This window comes from Eumetopias jubatus, unplaced genomic scaffold (assembly GCF_037043125.1).
Source record: "Eumetopias jubatus isolate StellerSeaLion01/CBP00866 unplaced genomic scaffold, mEumJub1_p1.0 scaffold_1, whole genome shotgun sequence".
Taxonomy (NCBI): Eukaryota; Metazoa; Chordata; class Mammalia; order Carnivora; family Otariidae; genus Eumetopias; species Eumetopias jubatus.
The window spans coordinates 140291737-140313290 of NW_028274807.1; the positions used below are offsets into that span (position 1 = coordinate 140291737).

At 38.8% G+C, this 21554-nt stretch overlaps 1 protein-coding gene across 8 annotated transcripts in view; it reads right to left on the reverse strand.

The window, feature by feature from the left end:
• Nucleotides 1-21554, reverse strand: part of NEK10 (NIMA related kinase 10) — a 211689-nt gene that overhangs the window by 36725 nt on the left and 153410 nt on the right. For 5 of the 8 annotated variants that reach the window (XM_088021316.1, XM_088021307.1, XM_088021305.1 and 2 more), the window contains 4 exons: nt 15714-15897; nt 15521-15607; nt 13766-13820; nt 2709-2746 (listed from right to left, as the gene is read on the reverse strand). In XM_088021316.1, the coding sequence (XP_087877442.1) occupies nt 2709-2746; nt 13766-13820; nt 15521-15607; nt 15714-15897 (364 nt within the window). Of the gene's footprint in view, nt 1-2468; nt 2610-2708; nt 2747-13765; nt 13821-15520; nt 15608-15713; nt 15898-21554 lie in introns of all 8 variants that reach the window. The other 3 variants (XM_088021301.1, XM_088021300.1, XM_028099211.2) reach the window with 1 other exon arrangement.

The following is a 21554-nucleotide window of genomic DNA, read 5'->3' on the forward strand; positions in this document are numbered from 1 at the left end:
AACTGCAAGTATCTGTATATGTATACATCATATGTATAAAATATGTAAAAAAATAAATTCTTTACCCAATCTAGTTGGTATTAAAAGACAGAACAGGAGGACTTTAATAAGTGTTAACTTGAAATGGTTCCATAGTTATTTGTTCTACAGAAGTCTGTGTCATCACAATATGAACTAGAAGTTCACATTAGGAGTACCAGATCGACAAATCATATTATAATACAGCCACTTGGTACTCTAAAATCATAGCTCTCATCGTTTGTTCTGCCAGAGCATATGGAAAATGATGTTTACATTCTAGATATGGTCCTGGGAGCACACCCAGGTTTTGACAAAATTCTTCCCTCCCTGACAATTTTTTCTGGAACATTTAGATAATGGGCTGTTGGTTATACATAATGTTCCTTTCATCCAAGCATGTTCCTTTCTATCCAAAAAAGCTAAATCAAATGTGAAATAAATAAAAATACATTAATATAGACTGCTTGTAAAAAAATTATTCATCCACACATTTCAGTGCTTTACTTATTCTGAGTTATAAATATTTAAGATATAACTTACAACTGACCAGCCCAATAGTGTCTCAGGAAACCTTGGTCCAAACCTGTTTCCCTATTGTTGGAGAGCTCTATTAATGTCACCTTTTCATTTTCTTAGTTAGGCTAGAGACACAGAGGTAACAACTGGAATGGAGCATGATTTGCAGATGAGGTAAGCTAAGTGGATAGGGCTGGTATCAGTTGTTGGTGATTTGATAAAGCAACGATAATCCAAACTTAGCCACAACACTTTAGAAAAGTATGACTTCTATATTAAGCAGAAAAGTAATTTTGCATTAAGATGGAGAAAAATCAAAGAGTTTTTTTTTTTACTCGAAATTAGAATAACCCATAGATACCAACCCAAATGTTCTCATATGCACTGATGTGTCTATAATATTAGTAGAAACATAGCTCCTGTATGGGTGAACTTTAGCATTCACTGACAACACTATAGGATATTCTACAATATCTGTCAGTATATTTTCAAAATTGGATAGTCTAACAAACTATAAGTTTAGAAATAGAATATAGTACATGTAAACTGTGCTTTAATGCAGTTAGTTTGTTTAAAGGTCAAGAGATCTGACCAATTTCATGGATATAAAATAAGTCTTAAACTGGGCCAATTAAACATGCTCTTTAGGAAAAGGAATTCCTATTATGAACCACAGCAGAACTGTGAATTGCTTAAATAAATACATTCTTCTGCCCTTGCTATTATAAAATCAATCAACAACCATTTTAGCTTCATGATTATATTATGTATGAACTTACCTTATACCAAACAGCATGGTCAGCATGATAGCTACGGACATCTTAATAACAAAACCATCTTTTTTTGCATCTATGCTGATGGTGTAAATGGCCCCAGACTGTCAATAATTCTTCCAGAGCAAATTTAATAAATGTGAAGACATGGACTAATGTTACAGTAAATCAATTCACATCGTTACGTTCACCATAGGTGTTAACTCTACAAAAGAATGTGAATTAAGGAAGCCAAAATGAAAACAGCATTTAGCAATATTCCAAATTAACCAAAATAGTAAAACAAAACTTTAATACTAAAGAGTCATATGTGTATGAATATAAAGCACAAATCACCATACTTTTTCCCTGAATTGTCCAGGTTTAGCTAACAGTTTAACTATTACTGTTGTACTTTGGTCCTCTTCAATAGAAATCTGAAACATTAACTAACACATTCTGTTTTTTCCCAAACCATTACTTTTATGTTTTAAGAATCCATAATTTTTAAATTATTAGAAAAACAATGTTATATAATATTGTTTTAATCAAATACAAATAGAAATAACCAAGACTATCTGTGTCAGAATAAAGGAGATAAACAAAGATAAACTTCACTCCCTCATATCAAATAGGTGTAGAGTTTATAGAAATATGAATGTAAGGTGCCTGCATGGCTCAGTTGGTTAAGCATTCAACTCTTGATATTGGCTTATGTCATGATTTCAGGGCCATGAGACTGAGCCCTGCATCTGGCTCTGTGCTGGGTGTGGAGCCTGCTTAAGATTCTCTCTCCTTCTGCTCCTCCCCACCCCGTTTTCTCTCTCTCTCTCTCTCAAAAAAAAAAAAAAAAAGGAAAAGAATGTAAAACAATTACTAGTTTTTGTTAGTAGGTATGCATTTTAAGAACAAATAATTTAACTGGTTAACATCCCCACCAAAGAAGAAATGTAAATTTTAGAAAAACAGCCTATAATATTTCAATCAAATAAGTGAACACAGAAAGCATTTTGGTACTGTTAAATTGCCAAACTAATAATGGTGGACAAACAAAATGAAATTCTCCTGCTGTTTGTATTAAAATTACCTCCCAAGCATCATTCAGACATTTCAGGCCCAACTATAATTCTGTATTCGCCCATTGTGTGCTTGACATCAACTTGATCTAATAAGTACTACCATGATCTTTGAGATTGCGAAGAACCACAGCAGGAAGGCTATGGGACTGCCACCCTGTCACTAACTCGGCCTCTAGCTCCTTAACGTGGGCCCTGAGCATGAGGGGTGGTACTTTCAGAAGCAGGTCAAGAGGCAGCAAAGCTGAAGAAATAAAAGGGGGAAAGACATGAAACTGTAACATAAATCACATTGAATATCAGGGAGGTATGCACGAATTTGTTACTGCCCACATGAAATTACCTGGTCTTGGTCTGGATCCTATTCCACCAGTGAAGTCCCTGAAAACAGAATTAGGGGCTGTTAGAAGGACTTATTCAACTTGGATTTGACTAACATTGACTGAAAGCCTATACCTTATTATGGTTTACAATATAAAGATAAAAAAAGATTATTTTCCTAAAGATGCTCTCAGAAGCTTAATAAAGAGGAAAATAAACACATTCAAACCCATAACAGACCTCACATTCTACTGGCACATCAAAGAACCTTGTCTCATTACAGTGGTTTATAAGTTCTAAGAATAATTAAGAGCCTACATCTTAGTGTCTTGGATAATTTACTTATTATAGTTAAAATCAAAATGATGATGTTACATTAAAAATAAGTGTTTGGGGCACCTGGGTGGCTCAGTCAGTTAAGTACCCGACTCTTGATTTCAGCTCAGGTCATGACTCTGGGTCATTAGATCAAGCCCCGAGTTGGGCTCCGTGCTCTGCGGGGAGTCTGCTGGAGATTCTCTGTCTCCCTCTGCCCCTTCTCCCCACTTGTGCTCTCTCTCTCTCTCTTTAAAATAAATAAATTAAATCTGTAAAAAATATAAGTGTTTAAAATTTCACATGGAGTATTTTCCAATGCTTTGTTCCTGTCATCTTAAAAAAGAAATTATAACACTTCCTATGAAAGGAGATGACTTTTGCATTTAAGAGGATTACATTTTTCCTTAAGTTTCCAGTGTTATTAACATGACTTGTTTGCCTTGCCCTGAAATTCTACACTTCCTGATCATTTTGCATTTTTGGTCTCAGTGCCTTCCACCCCCTGGAGGTGGCCTTAGAGCCCACCAGGGACAGCCATAAATAACCTTCAACCTTGTTTTTTCTGCTGTTATCTAGAGCCAATTTCTTAGTAGTTATTTTGGAATGAAATAAGAAACATCTGTACCCTGACAAGTTGTAAGAACTATACTAAATGTAATGCAACAAAATGTAATGCAAAATTTCAGTCCAACAAAAACATATTAAACATCTACTACATTCAAGGTACATGATAAATATCTGCTGAGTAGGAATGAAGGAAGGGATTTAAATACAAATAAACATGGCTAATAAATCTCTTACCCCAACATTTTCATTTTAAGCACAGAATTCTTGACATGTAAATGCAACACATACCTAAATTATGAAGCAAAACAAAATTGGCCCTCATTTACCCATTGCCCAACTAGAGTACTAGAATAATTCCAAAGTCTTTGCATCCAATGGCAAGTTCCTTCCCAGTCTTTTTCCACTCCTCCTAACTCCCCACCAAGCCAGTCCTCTCCTGATCCCACTATTTTCTCTGTCCCTTTCCCAGCCCAAGTTCTCAAAGTCAGTGAAAAGTCAATGGAACCCGCCAGCCTTATACAATTAATACACTCTCCCTAGTTCTGGGATAAGGGGCATATTTAGAGAAAGAAAATGGATAACCCCTGCCCTCAGAAAGTTCAAAGAGGGGCATAATCTCAGTAGTATCCCAAAATGGGCAGGATGCTCCCGGGCTGAGCTGAGGAGCAGAACAGCTGTTCCAACACCTCATATTTTTGCATACATGGTATATCACAGCACACCTAAGGGAGTAACCTTGTGCCTTAGCCTTCTAGACAGCTCTAGCACTATCCAACAAAAATACAATGCAAACCACAAACAAAAGTTTAAATTTTCTGGTAGCCACATTTTTAAAAAGTAGTAATAAAAAAGTGACGTTAATTTTAAGAACATATCTTTTTTTAAGATTTTATTTATTTATTTGAGAGAGAGAGAATGAAAGATAGAGAGCACGAGAGGGAAGAGGGTCAGAGGGAGAAGCAGACTCCCCGCTGAGGAGGGAGCCCGATGTGGGACTCGATTCCGGGACTCCAGGACCATGACCTGAGCCGAAGGTAGTTGCTTAACCAACTGAGCCACCCAGGCACCCTTAAGAACATATCTTATTTAACCAAATATATCTAAAATATTATCGTTTCAGCAGCCACTAACTATAAAAACTAATGAGATATTTGACACTGTTTTATATTTAAATGAACCTTAAAAATGAAATTAAGAATTTCGTTCCTCAGTCACACCAGCTACACTTCAACTGCTCAAGATTCACATGTGACCAGTGGACTCCATATTCAACGGTGCATGCCAGACTCTTCCCTAGAAGGTGTTGGTCATTGTCTTCGTAAACATTATGACTGAGGCTAACAGTCATGCCACATAGCTTCTAAGCCTGCAATACCTCTTAGACTATCTTAAATGGTTAATTAAAATGTAACTTGTGGAGATCTTTTATTCCTAAGGTTACAGGTACTTTTCATAGCTGATAACCACTCACATGCTGAGCTAAGTAGATGACTATTCCAGTTGTCCTGAAGAATCCAAAATTTCAAACATTTTTACATATTAAAAAATGGGCTAGTGATATGTGAAACAGACTATCCTGACAATGCTGAGTTGCAGCCAAATTTGCTACTCCTTAATATAATTCTAAATTCCTCTTTAATGAACTTAGGGTATCTTTAAAATAACCATCACACATTCATTCAAACAATATTTATTAAGGGCCCACTGTGTGTAGAAACTGTGCTGGACAATAAAGTAGGGATGGTGAAAAGAAATAGTCCCTTGTCTTGGAACTTACAAGCTTGCAGAGGTATGGCAGGAAAACTGTTAGTTTCTCTGGAAATTATATCATGGATCACAAGAAAGCATAGTCTTCTGAAATTTCCAAATAGAACAGACTCATTATAGCCAGAAGTGACAACATCTAACTATACAATTGCCGGGTCCACAGAGGGACAAAAGATTGAAATTATGCAGAGCCTGAGGGAAGTCTGCCTCTAGACTGAACTGGATTGAATGTTTATGTCCAATAGAACATTATGGCTGCAGAGGATGGTTTCCCATGATAGTGTAAGTTGGAAAACAGACAGAAATGATTTAACACAAAGAGAACATTCCAGAAATGTTTTCTAGTGAAAAGGCTTAATATAATGAAGCTTGTGTCCTCTGAAACTTTTTGAAATGGGAATTGACTAATAGGACTTCAGGCTGATGAAACAGAATTTCAGAGAAACAGAAAGTTTCAAAGGATTCTGAAAGGTCATCCCTTCCAACTTCATCCAGAATTTACAAGCCAAAGCAGAAACTGAAGCACTGGATCTGAGTGGTAACCTACAACTTCCACTCCAAATCAACAACAGGTAAGGTGGAGATTGACGGTATTAGTTTTGAAATTTTTTAAATCAACTTTTCACTGAATGACTTCGAGTGCAGGGTAAATTACTTGGATAATTATTGTGTCAGAGGAGTCCTGGCCATGAAGGAGATAGAGTTCTAGAATTTTATATCTTGTAAAATCCTTCTGAATATACTTCTGAACCAAGGGAGGTGCATTACATACATAACCTAATTCAATTGTGAAAAGTAGTTAGTACTAGTTGATGTTGATAAAAGGAGAAATATTTAACATTATGAAATGAGAGGGTTGACTTATGGTATTAAGATAATGCCTTCTGAGGCTACTCTAATCACACCACCTGAGTTAACCAGCACTTTACTGCTTGGAAATCTCTTTCAGGTAGTGACATTCATAATGTGTGAAAAAACGGGGCATTATGTAGGGTTGAGTTCTCTTGTCCCCCATCTGTAATGTTAACAGAGGTGATGTCACTACAGGAAAGGAGAATGGTGCCCCTGTGGCTCTCCACTCCTTCTCCAAGAACAGCTAGAAACAAACAAGCAATTAGCCACAAAAGTTAGAACTAGCACAGAAAAGGAATACAGTGGTCTTATCAATAATATTTTGTTTCTGTAAGACTGCTTGATTTTGACATTGGCAGATAGGCTAGGTTGATTCTGGCAAGTAGTGATCAAGCAGTATTTATTCAATTTAAGTAGAACTAGATATGGATTATGAGAAGGGAGAGGAGAGAATACCCGTAAGTCAAAATAAGCAAGACTTCTGCTAAAAGGAAGCAAGATCCATAGGTCCTGAGGTTACACGAAGGTCTTTCTGGTCACATCCGTCCACAATCATCTTTGATGTGACTCAAAGACTAGAGTCAGGTCACATCCTTGAATACAATTATGCATACCCTGATTTATCAAAGAAGTTGTGAACCACAGGCATCTCCAATACAGCAAACATTCGATGTCTCAAACCAACCTGCCAACTATACCCTGTTGCCTTGGCAACAGGATGCAAGCAGGCATGGAGAAACCTTGTTGCCTGAGCAACAGAATCTTAAAAAAAAAAAAAAATGGGGCCTTAAGCTGTGGCTATGGCAAAGGCTTATAGGTTCAGGTCAGCAGGTGGAATTTTAGTCCTATTACAGTGAGAGGTATAGAATTTACACTAAGATAACAGTCATTCATCTATTAATTAACAAGAATTTGTGAGCTGGCCCCTGTGTGCAATACACTGCATCCTGGGAAATGCGAAGATGGACCAGGCATTGTCTGGTACACAATAATAAATATTAATTGAATGAATGAATGGATGTTCTTAAGAAAGGCATACTATAATGACCAAAGCTTACTAGGACTGAGTATATGTAATAGTTAAAGAGGTTGAAGTCCCTGTGCACATTATCAGGTTCTACTATACAGGATAATTTATTTGTAAATTGAAATAAAATGTTATAATTCATTGGATTAGAACTATCTATCTCTGTACTGAGACTTTAAAATCCAGATTAGAAACTGGTAAAAGTCAAGCCCATTCTTAATTCTTTCCTAACAGGTAGTAATGGGGGCAAGAGAGTTTAGATCATTTAAATCACTGAAATGATTAAAGTTAGAAACTTCAAAGGAAGTCCTAATTATCGATTTTTTTTTCTTGACACAGACATTAATGAATCCAGCTCTTGACTAACTCCATCAATGTTCACAAACCATCAAATAAACAGTAACAATAAGGATATTTATTTAATATTATTATTTCAAAAGAGATAATATTTTGTGAAGACAGATGGTTATGAAAAGTGAATTCCACTTTCTCTCTTACTCCTTATGATTTCAGAGATGTACACATCAAAATAAAAGATGATTTCCACAAAGGGTATCATGCACTTCAACCTTTCTCAATGTATGTGTGGAGTTCAAATCACTAAAACTGGGAATGTAAAAATGGTACAACCACTCTGGAAAACAGTTCAGCAGTTTTTTAAAAAGTTAAGCACACACCTACCATATGTTCCAGTTATTTTACTCCTAGGTATTTACCCAAGATTTTTATTTTTTATTGATTTTTATTTTTTCAAAAAGATTTATTTATTTGAGAGAGAGAGAACATGAGCAGGAGGGGGAGAGGAAGAAGGAGAGAGAGAATCTCAAGCAGACTCCATGCTGAGTGCGAAGCCAGATGCAGGGCTTTACCTCAGGACACTAAGATCACGACCTGAAATCAAGAGTCGGATGCTCAACCCATGGAGCCACCCAGGCGCCCCAACCCAAGATTTTTAAAAGTATGTATCCATACAAAGACACAAATGTTCATCACAGTTTTATCTGTAATAACCAAGTACTGGAACTCAGATGTCTATTAACAGATGAAAAGAAAACAAACCATGATAAATCCATACAATGGACTACTACTTCACAATAAAAAGGAATAAACTATTGATACACTATGAAAACAACATGGACAGATCTCCAAATAATTATGCTGCCTAAAAGAAGCCAGACAAATAAGAGTATGTATGATATAATTTCATTTAGATGAAATTCTAAAATGCTGACTAATCTAGAGTGTGACAAGCAGATTAATGATTGCTTGGGGTAGGGAGTGAGGAGCATAAGGGAGGGTAAAAATGGACATGAGAACACTTGTAGGTGGATATGTTCACCATCTTAATTGTTATTTCACAGGGATATACATATTCAAAACTTATCAAATTGCACATTTTAAATATGTGCAGTTTATTTTGTGTGAATTATACCTCTTTGAAACTGTTAAAAGAAACTAACTTCTCACATTCTCACTTAAGAAAAGTTGTTCAAATAGACCATCACATGACCTGTGCGCATTCATTAAAAGCAATATATAAAAAATATACCATTAAGTTCATTTTTGTCTGCCTTTCATTATTTACTAGCTGGAACTTATTGTTAGTCAGTTCTAGTTATCTCATGGCTCTACATCTTCAGGAGAGCTAACTGGTTAGCCCTTAGTAGAATAATTCTATTGCAACGAAAGCAGTTACTTGGTGACATTCAGATTGATAAACATCTGTAAGAGTATCCCAGGTGACACTCCTGCTAATGACTCTCCAATAACATGTAAAGAATGAAGATGTAAAATCAAATGTATACTCTAGTAAGCCAAAGCCTAAAAGCAAATTATACTAAGTCAATATACATACAGTATGAATGACCTGTTTATTGTTAGGAAATGTAGGTCAACCAGAAGTTCCCCATGGTCTACTTCTGTAGTGTAAAAACTGCTACACTGACATCTCCAGATTTTCTGCAGGGCCAGGAGAGCTCTGGGAGAGCTACATGGATGGCATCCTGGTGGGGGAGATTTCATGTCTGAAGACTTGGGAATGGAGATTTGGAGATTCACTTCTGCTTCGTGAATGGCTACAGTTCCAGAGCTGAGGAATGGGGCTCTCTCTACTGATCTGGCACTTCTGCTTTGAGTTTGGCTGCTAGGACTTCTGGTGATCCAGGGATGGAGGCCAGAGATCTGGGGAGGAGTTTGGCAAGGAAAGGAGCCCAAAAGAATTATCTGCTGACTTCATGTCATTTCTGCTAAGTAGTTCATAGACTGAACATATACTTCTAAGAGTTGAGAACTAGTTCTCTCTTGGTCTTGTGATTAATTACAGTCCTGAAAAGCATTTCATCATCTGGTGATGACCTGGATCACCAGGATGTTTTCCAGTTCTAATGTGATGTTTCCTCTCACCAGCCTTGATATCAGTAGTTTTCTGAGGAGGGCAGAAGCTGCCCTTTCTAGTTCCATTTGTCTAGTTCCATTTGCAAGTCTATGCTGAGTTATTAGGGAGGTACCTTGGTTCTTCAGCAGACAATTGGCTTAAATCTGGCCCCTGATATCTGGGTTGACAAAAGTTCAGATTTTATGCTTAAGTTTTCTCTCTGAACTATTTAGCCAGGACCAAGTTTGAATTCTAAGCTCTAGTAGATATGCTCAGGTCAAGCATGTACTAACCTGTGGCTTTTTCTCAATGAGACCAATTCTCTTGTTTTAAGAGCCAATAAGCCGCCCCAAGAAGGAGAGCTGCCCCGGGTCTCATTGTAACTGGTCTACCATTTCATGCATGGCATAGAAGAGCCAAAAATCTCTACAGGCTTGATTTTCTATTTATTTTTATTCTATTTTGTAGCTTTGCTATCTTGTTTTAGATTCTAACTTCTCATTTAGCACCGAAATATCTTCTATTATGTCGCTTTGTTATTTTCTTTTAGATCCTAACTTCTCATTTAGCTTCTAAATATTTTCTAGTATGCAGCTTGGCTATCTTCTTTTAGATTCTAACTTCTCATTTAGCTTCTAAATATTCTGTAGGATGGCTTCATATTTCACATTGGTAAACCAAGAAACCCAGAAAAGCCCTAAACAAGTTAGATTGCAAATAACTTTAGCTTTATTTAATGTCTTTTAATTTAAAGAATTATAAATACATTTTAGAGTTGTCTCCTTTTAATTTAGAGAAGCTCTGGGGATTACTTGGAAGGAAGTCAAAAGTCATTAATCTTCTCTCCTCTCATTTGGCATGAATCATAGGCTGCCTTTTGACATTTCTTCTCTTCTGAAGTCTGCCCTTTTCTCCCTGTTATACTCTGAGTTCCTTGAGGGAAGAGAGCTCATCTTAAACCAACTTGTGTTCCCTGATGGCATGTCACACTGTACCACACATAGCACAGCTTTCAAATATGGTTTTAGTTCTGGTCCTATTCATCTATGTGCCTTCTGATCCATCAACCACAACATTTGGCTCATTTCCCATTTTCCACCCGTTGACTTGGTCATTAGCCACAAGTTAAAGGGGTTAATTCCACTCTGTAATATCCCCTTTTTCAATGAGCTTCAGATCGGACTTCTTTCTGTTGATTCTGGTTTACCCAATTTGCTATAAAATGTTTAGGTAATGACAAGCTGTTAAAAGCCATCTCAAACTCTAAAATAGAGAGTACATATGTTTCTTTTGTTTTTGAAGGGTTGAACTTCAACTGAATTCTTGCAAATAAGACAATTTTCCATGAGTCCTTTCAGAAACAAAAGACTAGAATTATTTAACAGTTTCAAGATGCCTAAATGCATCTGATTGGAAATTCCCATTTTAATATAAAATTCTTTTAACTGGGGAGTAAAACCCACATGTCATAATGTATTTTTGCACTAAAATACTTGTTTTGCATTTCTTTTATACATTTAAGCAACTTTATATCACTGAATAAAGTATCCAATAATGGAAAAAAAGCCTTTTGATCATGTTCTTATAAGTACAAATAATCACAAAATAGGGAATAGCTAGATTCCAGAGGGTGCTTGCTAATTATTTTGCAGGGGAACATGTGGAACATTTTCCTGTGCAAACATTGTTCCAAGCAGTTGGGAAGATTTCCAGATCAGCTCACAAAAGTCTATTGAACTTGTGATGTGGTAAGATAGTGGCTCTGATGCCAGAGTTGAGGAGGACAAACCTACTCCGTGCTACCATGCGTTCAGACCCCCAGCTCCATAGCCACATCTCCCAACCCCATCTCCCCCCTTGCTGGGCTGAACAAGCAAGAGCTCCCATGGCTCCAGGCTTCAGTGTATGACTTCCTTGTCTGTGGAAAGTGGAAGCAGAGGTGGTGACATAAGGACAAGATGCCAGAATGTAGGCAATGGGAGGGAACTGCAAGCCCAGAAAATTCCTTGGGGGATCTTGTCATTCAAGTCCCAAGTCCTCCAGATTCCCCATTCTGGTTCTCCGTTCTCCTTGGGGTTTGGGACTGTTTCTCTTTCCCCTGTTCTCTCCATGACTTCTAACCACCACTTCTCTGCACATTGGCCCACTAAAAAATGTGCAGGCTGCCCTCAATGACCCTTCTGGTATTTTACGCACTTGGATCAGTTTTCCTTGGGTTTTTGTTACTAGCAACACTAGAAATGAGTTAGGAAATTGAAAAGTTTCACGCTAACCCTTCCTGAGCCTTATGTGGGAAAAAAATCAGTAATCAGTGGTATTGTATCTTTGACTAAACAAAAATGATTTTCTACAGGAACCCTCCTTTGCCACCTAACTGAACCCCTCGGGATTTTGCTCCGCAGGTTTTTCATTCTGAAATTCATCTCCCCCCACCCCAGCACCCTTGAGCTTAGAAGTGGACAAGAGTTCCATTGTGGCTGCCCAGCACCCATAACCTGCTCCCTCCAGCAAAGACCCCTGATGGACTTGGAGCAGCTGTCGATCCAGGAGCTCAGCCCTCCTTGCAGCAGTAAATAGGGTCCTAATTCGACCCAGGCCCACCTGACTCTCTCACGTAGGACACTGGATCCTGAGAAAGGTGACACATGGATGGAACAAACAAACCAGGAGCTCCTTCCTCCCAGCATCAGGGCCTTTCTGAGCCTGCCAAGAGTGCCTCCTCCACAGATTGAAGGGGGTAGCCTGGCTCTTATTTCTTCCAAAGTTTGATTCTCTGGGTTCCTCATTATGTGAGCCCCCCAAAACCTTTGAATGAACCTCCTCGTTGCACAAGTCAACCAAAGTCGGGTTCCTTTGCCGGCATCCAGAATGCCCCACTAAAGCACAGCATAGCCTTAGCCTTTTGCCGCATGGCACACAGCCACTTCCCCGGCCAGGGTCACCCACAGCTCCACAGCCATGCACTTGTGCACATCCCAGCCTCAACCAGCTCCTTCACCTCAGAGCTGTTTGGCAGACGTTCTGCCAGTCTCCACTCAGGTGTCTGCCCATCTTTATATCGGTTCTTCCTCATTGACTACCCTCCTCAAATCTAGACCATCCTCACAGCAGTGAACATCATCTAATAACCAGAAACCACCAAGTATGATCCCTCTTCTCTGCTTTTCTACCATAATTTTATCTTTGCCTCCCTTTCTTCAGACACAGAGAAAGGGCTGTCCCTTCATCTTTCTTAGACCCGCTCTCTGGGCTCCAGCTACTCTGTGCCTGTGTTCCAGCAATTCCTTTCCCTCTTTATCTCTTCTCTCCACTGGCTGCCTCTCCTTAGTCCCAGTCACCCTGAAGTCATCCTGGTTCTAAGAAGGCCCTTTTCCATCAAACGCCCCCCACCAGCTAACTGCCCAGCTCACTAGTAGCTTCCTTCCCATCCCTGCTTCTGTAACTTCTAATAGCACCACAGTTGGGCTTCCACTCCCGTCGACCTCACCCCATGCCATGGAAACTGCCCTCGTGAAGGTCAACAGGGACTTGTGAAAGGCCAAACCTAATAGTTTCATTTCAGTCTTTAGTCCAAGAGGTAACTGCTGCAGAAATTGCTGGTTGTCCCAAAATAAATTTCTTTTTCCTTTTAAATCAGAATGCCCTAAACATATTCATCCTCCCTTGCAGCTAGATGTGTTCATATGATTAAGTTCTGGCCAATGGTATGTGAGCAGAGGGGATGAGCACAATGCCTGAGTCATGTCCTTAAAAGGAAGGGGCGTGTCTCCACTTGCTCTTTCCACTTCCTGCTGGCTGGGATGTGGAGGTGATGCGGTCTACGTCTGCCACATTTGCCATGAGGATGAGCCCTATACCCCGGGGATGGGGAAAAACAAGATATAAGGAGCCAGGGCTCCAGATGACCTCATAAAGCATAACTACCAACTTCTCTGGTCCACCCCTGAGCTCCGAGAGGCTAACAGCTTAGCTAAAGATCACAGAGCTAGATTAAACCCAGGTCCAAGCTTAGTGCTCTTTCCAGTATGCTGCATGGTAAATTGCAATCCGTGCTGGGAGGGTGGGCTCCATCAGCCTCTATTACCACATATCCATGGTGACTGCTGGCTATCAGGTTTTAGTTTAGCCATCAGTAATAGCTCTGCAGAGTTCTGAGGGTTCAATGTGTACACACCTTGTTTGGGATTGTCTTTCTCCTCCTGAGGCACTAAAACTTCTCTTTAAAATGCCTGAAACAAGAACATAAAAATATCTTTACATTTTCCCTCTGCAAATCTTTTATTTATTTATCTACTTATTAATTCAAAAAAAGCTGCATTCTATTATGTGAGCAATTTTACTCTAAAGACGGTCTTCATTTACAGAAGTATCAATTAAAATATAACATTTCAAATTACTGTTTACTTGACAGGATTATTTAAGGTCCTTTTTCCAAAGGAAACTAAAGAAGGAAACTCTGTTATTAATAGCTAATAAAGTACAATAATATATCTATGTCATAATTATCCTAAAGCCCTTGCCAAGATAACTACAAGTTACCACATGCAAGTTTAAGGGTCCAACTTTTCCTTCCTCACTTCCCCACTGACCCTCCCCACTACTGTTACCCAGAACATACAAAGCAATAATTCATCTCAAAACAGCCAGTAATTAACTGCTTCTAGAATCTGCTACATATGCATGAATATTTTCCCTGTATGGCTCTCACATTTTCCCAATCACAAATCAGGACATTTTATCTAACAGGCAGGAATTTGTGGGAAAATAGATCAATATTGGAAACTGAGATTGTCCCAGAAAATCTGGAATATCTAGTCACTATTTTATGTACAATTAAGTTCGGAAAGGAACAGAAAATGAATCTAACTCCTTAGGGTTTTACTTAGATCCTTAGGGAGACTATTTTAAACCTTCATTTATGAGATTTTCATAGTATAGTCATTAATGAGAGGAAATTATTTACACTAATTTTATTTCAGAGTATTTCTACCTATCCTAATTAATATGCCTTCAACTTACTCTTTTATTTTATTTTATTTTTTTAAAAGATTTTATTTATTTATTTGACAGAGAAAGACACAGCAAGAGGGGGAACACAAGCAGGGGGAGTGGGAGAGGGAGAAGCAGGCTTCCCACTGAGCAGGGAGCCCGATGTGGGACGCGATCCCAGGACCCTGGGATCATGACCTGAGCCGAAGGCAGACGCTTAACGACTGAGCCACCCAGGCGCCCCTCAACTTACTCTTTTAAAAGAATTATTCTTTCCTCTCCATGTTATATTTTAACCTCTCTTTTCTTTCAGTTGTAGATTTGTTGAATGAACTGAATCCTATCTTTCCTTATAATCTTTACATTTTATCCAAATATATCTTATCTTTTCCATACCCCAGACCCCAGACTATTTACTTTCCTGTTTTAAATTAAGAGTCAGAATTAACATATGGACTGAATTTATATATCCTATTTTTTCATAGTACTTAACAATTAAAATATTTATTTTCCTTTAGTGTTTGAAATATAATATATCTCTTACATAATGGAAATAAAATTGTACAAAACTTAGTCTACCCCAGGACTAATTTCTTCTCTAAGGCTCTAACCCCTACAGAACAGATTCATAAGAGGTCACTTCCATATTCCTGTGGTCATGTAGTGTGTCTCCAAATTAGTTATCTCCACTCCCCAGTTAGAAGCTGGGTTTGCTGGTGGAAATAATGAAAGTATGCATTTGACAGCTGAGACAACAGAAGACCACAGCGCCAGCTGGCCTCTGGGCCCATTTAGAGGGCTAGACAAACCTGTCCTAATCAGCACTGCACCTGGAAAACAAACCTCTGCCTTAGGTATATGATGGCGCTTACTCAACTCCCAAGCGTGATTCCCAAACCATGATCCGCCGGAGCCTTGCAGGCCAGTAAAGAAAACTTACTGAATGTAGATTCTTTTAAAGGGCTCGAACTGGAGCTGCTGGAGTTGTCCGAAATGTCCAGTTCATCATCTAGCTCTGAGTACATATCTGCACGTGAATAAAAGAGTAACAGAATAAAATAAAGAGCAAATGAGCCTCAAAACAGACAAAACTCAAGGGTGCATGCATGTTGTCGCCGTTTCACTAAAAATACCTTTCTCAATATTCTCTGAGTTGAAGTTCTCCTCTGACAGGATGTCATCACAGGCCCTGTCTTCATCCTTACCGCAGGGGGCCTGGAAGCCCTCGGGGGGCAGGTCTGCGCTTTCTGAAAGGTCGCTTTTCAGGCTGGCGGCCCCACTGCTGTTACTACTCAGGCTTGCCTTCTCAAAGGTCTCCTGAAAGAGAAATTCAGCTATGGTAGCCTTTCCTTCTTTCCTTCCTTCCTTCCTTCCTTCTGTAGGACCCAAAGCTTGTTAGAACATATACTCAAATGCTTGCTACCTTATTAGAAATATTTCTGCCAAAGCACCATTAATAGTTCTGGCTGCATGTTTTCCACAGAGTTCAATTGGTCCGTGACTACAAAGAAAGTGTCTCTGCACTACTGGACCAACAGGAATGGATGTGCCAAGATGCTCAGTGACAGAGGTCTGGACAGACTGGCAGAAGAAAATGCAGCACTAAGGAAAAGATATGTACCAATTAAGCCGAAATTACTCTCCTTTAAGTTATCTTAATATTTGCTCTCTTTGCGGCGCCTAGGTGGCTCAGGTGGTTGAGCACCCAACACTTGATTTCGGCTCAGGTCATGATCTCAGGGTCCTGGGATTGAGCCCCGCATTGGGCTCTGTGCTGGGCATGGAGCCTGCTTAAGATTCTCTCTTTCCCTCTCCCTGCCCCCCACCCCACTCTCTCTCTCTCTAAAAACAAAATAAAATTAATAATAACAATAATTTGCTCTCTGAATAAGTCACGGGGATAAAAGGTACAGCATAAGGAGCATAGTCAATTGTACTGTAATAGCATTGTATCGTGACAGACGGTAGCTACACTTGTGGTGAGCAAAACATAAGGTATAGAATTATGGAATCACTATGTTGTACACCTGAAACTAATGTAACACTGTATGTCAACTATATTTCAATAATAAACAAAAGTTGCTATCAAATCTCAGCACCACAGTGGGTAAGTAGGGCTTAGTTTCTTCAAATCTCAGGGAACTTAGTAGCAGACACAGCCAGGCCATGGAGGGAGAGAGGTGAGGTCCCCTGAAAGATGAAGAGCTGGGGCAGAGGCTCCAACAATGACCAATGCTCACTAGAGAGACAGGTCCGTGGTTTTTTGTTTTGTTTTGTTTTCAGATTCTTTTCTCCAAAATGAAAGGGACACCCACAGCCACCAGGGGCAGGTTCCTAAAAACTCCATGGTGATGGAATTGAAGGTGAAGAAAATCTAAGATGTTATGAGCGACTGGAGTTAGAAGTCAGCCTCTGAAAGCTTTCACGTGTTTCTGTTCACTAAACAAGACAAAAAATGAAAAGAATAGCAAAGACATGTTGTGCCATGCAAACTGTCCAATCAATTTCCTCTTGTTATCTCTGTTTCCTGAGAATTTTTTCGTTGTTCTTTCCTCAGGCTTTCACCAAGATGCTTGGAGATATTTCTCATTCTGTTGAAGCTAACATGCAGTTGAAGGAGCATTTTAATTTTCTTTGGCTAGTCCTCCAACCAAAGTCTTCCTACTTTTGTGACTCAGCATTGTTCATTCCTGCCCTTTTGGATCTACTCTGGTCTGCCACGACCTTAGAACCCAAAATGGAAAATGCTTCGGACACTCTTTGGAATTGCTGAATGTGTGCTTCTCTGAAATTTTTCCCATGCTTAAGGCTCATAAGGGGCTTCCAGTGCCCCAGCCTCAGCTCTGCCCAAGCTCAGCCCCTGATACCAAACCCAGGAGGCTGCTTTTGAGGATCAAAACTTTCCTGCCAAACTCATGCAGCTCCTTCCATGCCGTCTTCCTTTTTCTGTCCCAATCCACAGATCCTTCTTCTTCCAACATCCTCAACTGAAGTCAGAAATGTACACAGAAATAAATGTAGGATTTTCTCCTCCTATGATTTTTTTTATTCAAAATTAATCATCCACTGCCCTATTCTAAAGGCCACAACTAGATTTACAACCTTATAGGGACTATACACTCAAGATGTGTCAATACTATCAACGTTTTTAAAAAAAGAGAGAGAGAGAGATCATTTTTGGGTTTACAAAACTCTTTATTACACTGATGCAATTAGATGCCAGAATCTATATATCTCTAAAGCCTGCAAAACTGCAGCAAAGGCTTTGTTTCTTTTTAGAACAAGGATGGATAAGACATTTTTCTTTGGACAAATGAAGAGTGAGGAGAAATTGTGAGTCCTGATACAGGCATTCCAGACTTGAGCTTTGACTTGCAACCAATACCCAAGAACCAGTTGGGCTGCAAATCAAGTCATTTGCAACCACCAAAACTGTATCCATAAATAATTGGGTACTTCCTTAACTTCTGATAAAGGGGAATTTACATTCTGAGAGAGATGCTTTTTTCAAACTCTGTAAGCATGGAAAGTATGATATAGCAATGTAGAATGTATAGTTGTTTTAGTTTAAAACAAAAAAAGACCTGTTTCGATAATCTCTTACAGCAGTTTTTGCTTCAAAAAAATCTATAGAGTTCTTGAACTTGACATAAATGATATGCCACTGTAGACACATTTTCCCAAATGTGATTTCCAGAGTTTTTCCTTGTGAATATTTGAGTATCCAACTCATTACCAACTCTCCCCTCAATGCCTTGCATAATGTTTTGTACATAGCAACTGCTTAATAACTAGTTGCTGTATTGAGATTGAAGGGAGAAAGGGGCCAGGAAAGCAGGTGAATTCCCTTATATGATGAGTAGGTTTTGTAGCTTCTGGGTTTTTTTGTTTATTTGTTTTGCTTTTATTTTGCCTGTTTATCCAGGATCCTACATCGTGATGTTTCTCCAAGAGCTGACGAGACTATTTGGTGATACACCAATAAGTAGGAGTGAACGTCTCCCTTCCTTTTTCCCCTTTACTCTTATGAGAAGTTATAAAACTCCACTCATCTGTGCTAGAGACGGCTGGCCCAGCAACGACAAAATGCCTCTGTAACCCAGTAGGCACTGGCCAAAGGCAGAGATGGTCAAATGTTTTTAGCCTGAGGGTTGAGGCCATTAAGGTATTTTCAAAAGTTGCCTCCAGCAAGTACATCAACCTATTAAAGGGAGTTGATGGAGGAGGGGGGGTGCAGCCTTGCAGGATGCAATTTGGCTGCTGTCATCTTTTTTACTTTCTAATTAAGATTTTTCTAGGAATAGGAGAGGGAGTTAACTTTTTTTTTTTGGCATCTATATATCTCCTAGAAACGGATGGACACATTCTGTGCATCAATATGGCAGCAAGAAGAAGACAATGCAAATCAGACAATAAAATTATCACTGATATGAAAATCATCACCATTATAGGAGACACTTCCTGTCACGGTGCTGTTATAGGCACAATTATGTTTAGCTTGGTTTTGCTCATTATAATGTAATTTTTTATGGGTGCAGCAGATTATAATACATTTTCAGTTGAATAGCAATTCTAACAATAACAGACTGACATTGCCTAAATTAACTGCAACAGTAGGGAAAGAATTAAGAGTCTATTTTATTAAAACTAGTGCAATTTTTTTAAATTGCCCAGAATGCTTTATAAGGAGAGAGAGAGAGAGAGAGAGAAAGCAAGAAATAAACGTAAAGCATAACACTAACTATATCCTGTAGATGCCTTACTTTAGAACCATAAAGAATACACTATTTCTTTTGTTCTAAAATAGTCATTCTATTTGAGCTATGTCTTTGCCTACTTTCTTCTATTTGTTTAGTTAATAACTGTGACCTTAGATACATAAATATAGTGCTACCCAGTTCTTGACAGCAATTCACCTGGCTGAGGTGATCTCTTTTTAATGGCAAACCACATTCCATGCTTTTCATGGATGATAGCACAAAGAAAATCCAAAATAGGAGACAGATCATTGACTGTATATTACTGTGAATAAATTTAGTCCCTAAATTTCAAAGTATTAAAAAAATATTAGCCAGGGGAACCTCAGTCAGTTGGGCATCCGACCTCTGATTTCAGCTTAGGTCATGTCTCAGGGTCCTGGGATCCTGCCCTGCATCAGGCTCCCCACTCAGCCGGGAGTCTGCTTCTCTCTCTCCCTCCTTCTCCCTCTGCCCCTCCCCCCACTCGTGTGCGCTCTCTCTCTCTCTCTCTCTCTAAAATAAATAAATAAATATTAAAAAAGAAAATCAGCCAGTGTGACCAAGAGGGCTGAAGGGATCCCATTGACCCAGGCTATAGCTAAGTGGTCTGATCAGTTCAGCAGGTGTGGCGAGAGGCTCCTGTCCAGGACCTCACTCTGGGCCACTTGGTTTTGCCACTATAGAGAGGTGGGCCACAGGAGCAAGCTCGGACTATGGTAGCTGGGGATCTTTTAGCTTCAAAGCTGTTTGGTTGATAAAACTGTCTATTTTATTTATGAAATCCTGAAGCATTTCCCTGCTCCTGTGCTCCATTTATCAAGTAGAAGAGCAATACGTTCAAATGAAACCAGAAAAATTGGTGTGAGAGGTGTTGAAAATAACTAAATTTACAAATATCATATAATGAAGTTAATGTTCTCCTCAAGTTTGGATATTAATTATTTTTTTAATTTTGAACTTAACAATATTCATACAATGCTAAATATTTTGCTTTAATATAATTAAATGTATATAATTATGATCCCATTATTATCATGACACTCTCTTAATTAGAACTTCTTAAAAGCACAAGAACATACTAATGAACTGTCACTAAAATAAGTAGAGGATGAATTAATTATTACAATTCAATCTAAAATTCCACTATCAAATTTACCATGCTTGATAATGTTTCACTGCCACTCCATAAATAATCTAGTATTTGCAACAGGTTCTCTATTATTCCTAATTCAAAGACAGGTTTTCTAGAAGAAATAACATTAATAAGGATGAGGAGAAGAACAGTGCCATAATCTGAAGGTATCCCTTATTAAAAATACAGAAGATATGGTCTACATCAACTGACTGACCACCATTTTGTTTCAGAATTACATACTACCAAAGGAAAAGAACTGAATGTATGTGTGAATACATCTGAAAGCATTTCAAAGGAGGCCAGAATTAGGTAACATATAGAAGAATCATTTAACATATAGAAGAAACCACACACAGAGAATCATTAAGTGGTCAAGTTTTAAGGCATTCTAATTTGGATTGCTCAAAAACAAGAAATCCAATTGCAAAGCAGCACTGCATTCAGTTAAGGTATGAAACAGTATGGAATTAGACATGGGTGGCATCAATATAAACAAACCCCACAAATCAGAACTGCACTTACTGTTTACTTTTTAATACAGAATTACATAAGGGAAGGTCTAGTTCTTGTCAAACCACACACTTAGTACGTGACATCAAAATACCAAACTGATTAAGTCCAATAAACAAAGAATTAAAAATCAAGGAAAAGAATCACCATCATCTTTTGTCAACTTCCCTGCTTCCATTCTTGGCTCTCAGCAGTTGATTCATACACAGCAGCCAGCTGTATAACTTTAAAATATTATGTCGCCCCTTTGTTCAAAACGCACATCACTCAAATCTATACCATGGACCACAGCACCCTCATCTCCTACTCCCTCCCCCTGCTTCACTGTACTCCAACCACGCAGGCCTCCTTGCTTGCCCCTTAAATCTGGCAGGCATGCTCCTACCTCTGAATATTTGGACTTGCTGTTCCCTCCACCGTCAATGTTGTGCCTCAGATATTTGCAAGGCTCAACCGTGTAACATATTCAGGTTTCTACTCAAATGTCACGCAGTTATAGTGGCTTTCCACGACATCCCCATTTAAAACAGCCTGTCTTTCCCACATCTACCAATCACTATTACTTTGCCTTTATATTTTTGTCCATGGTA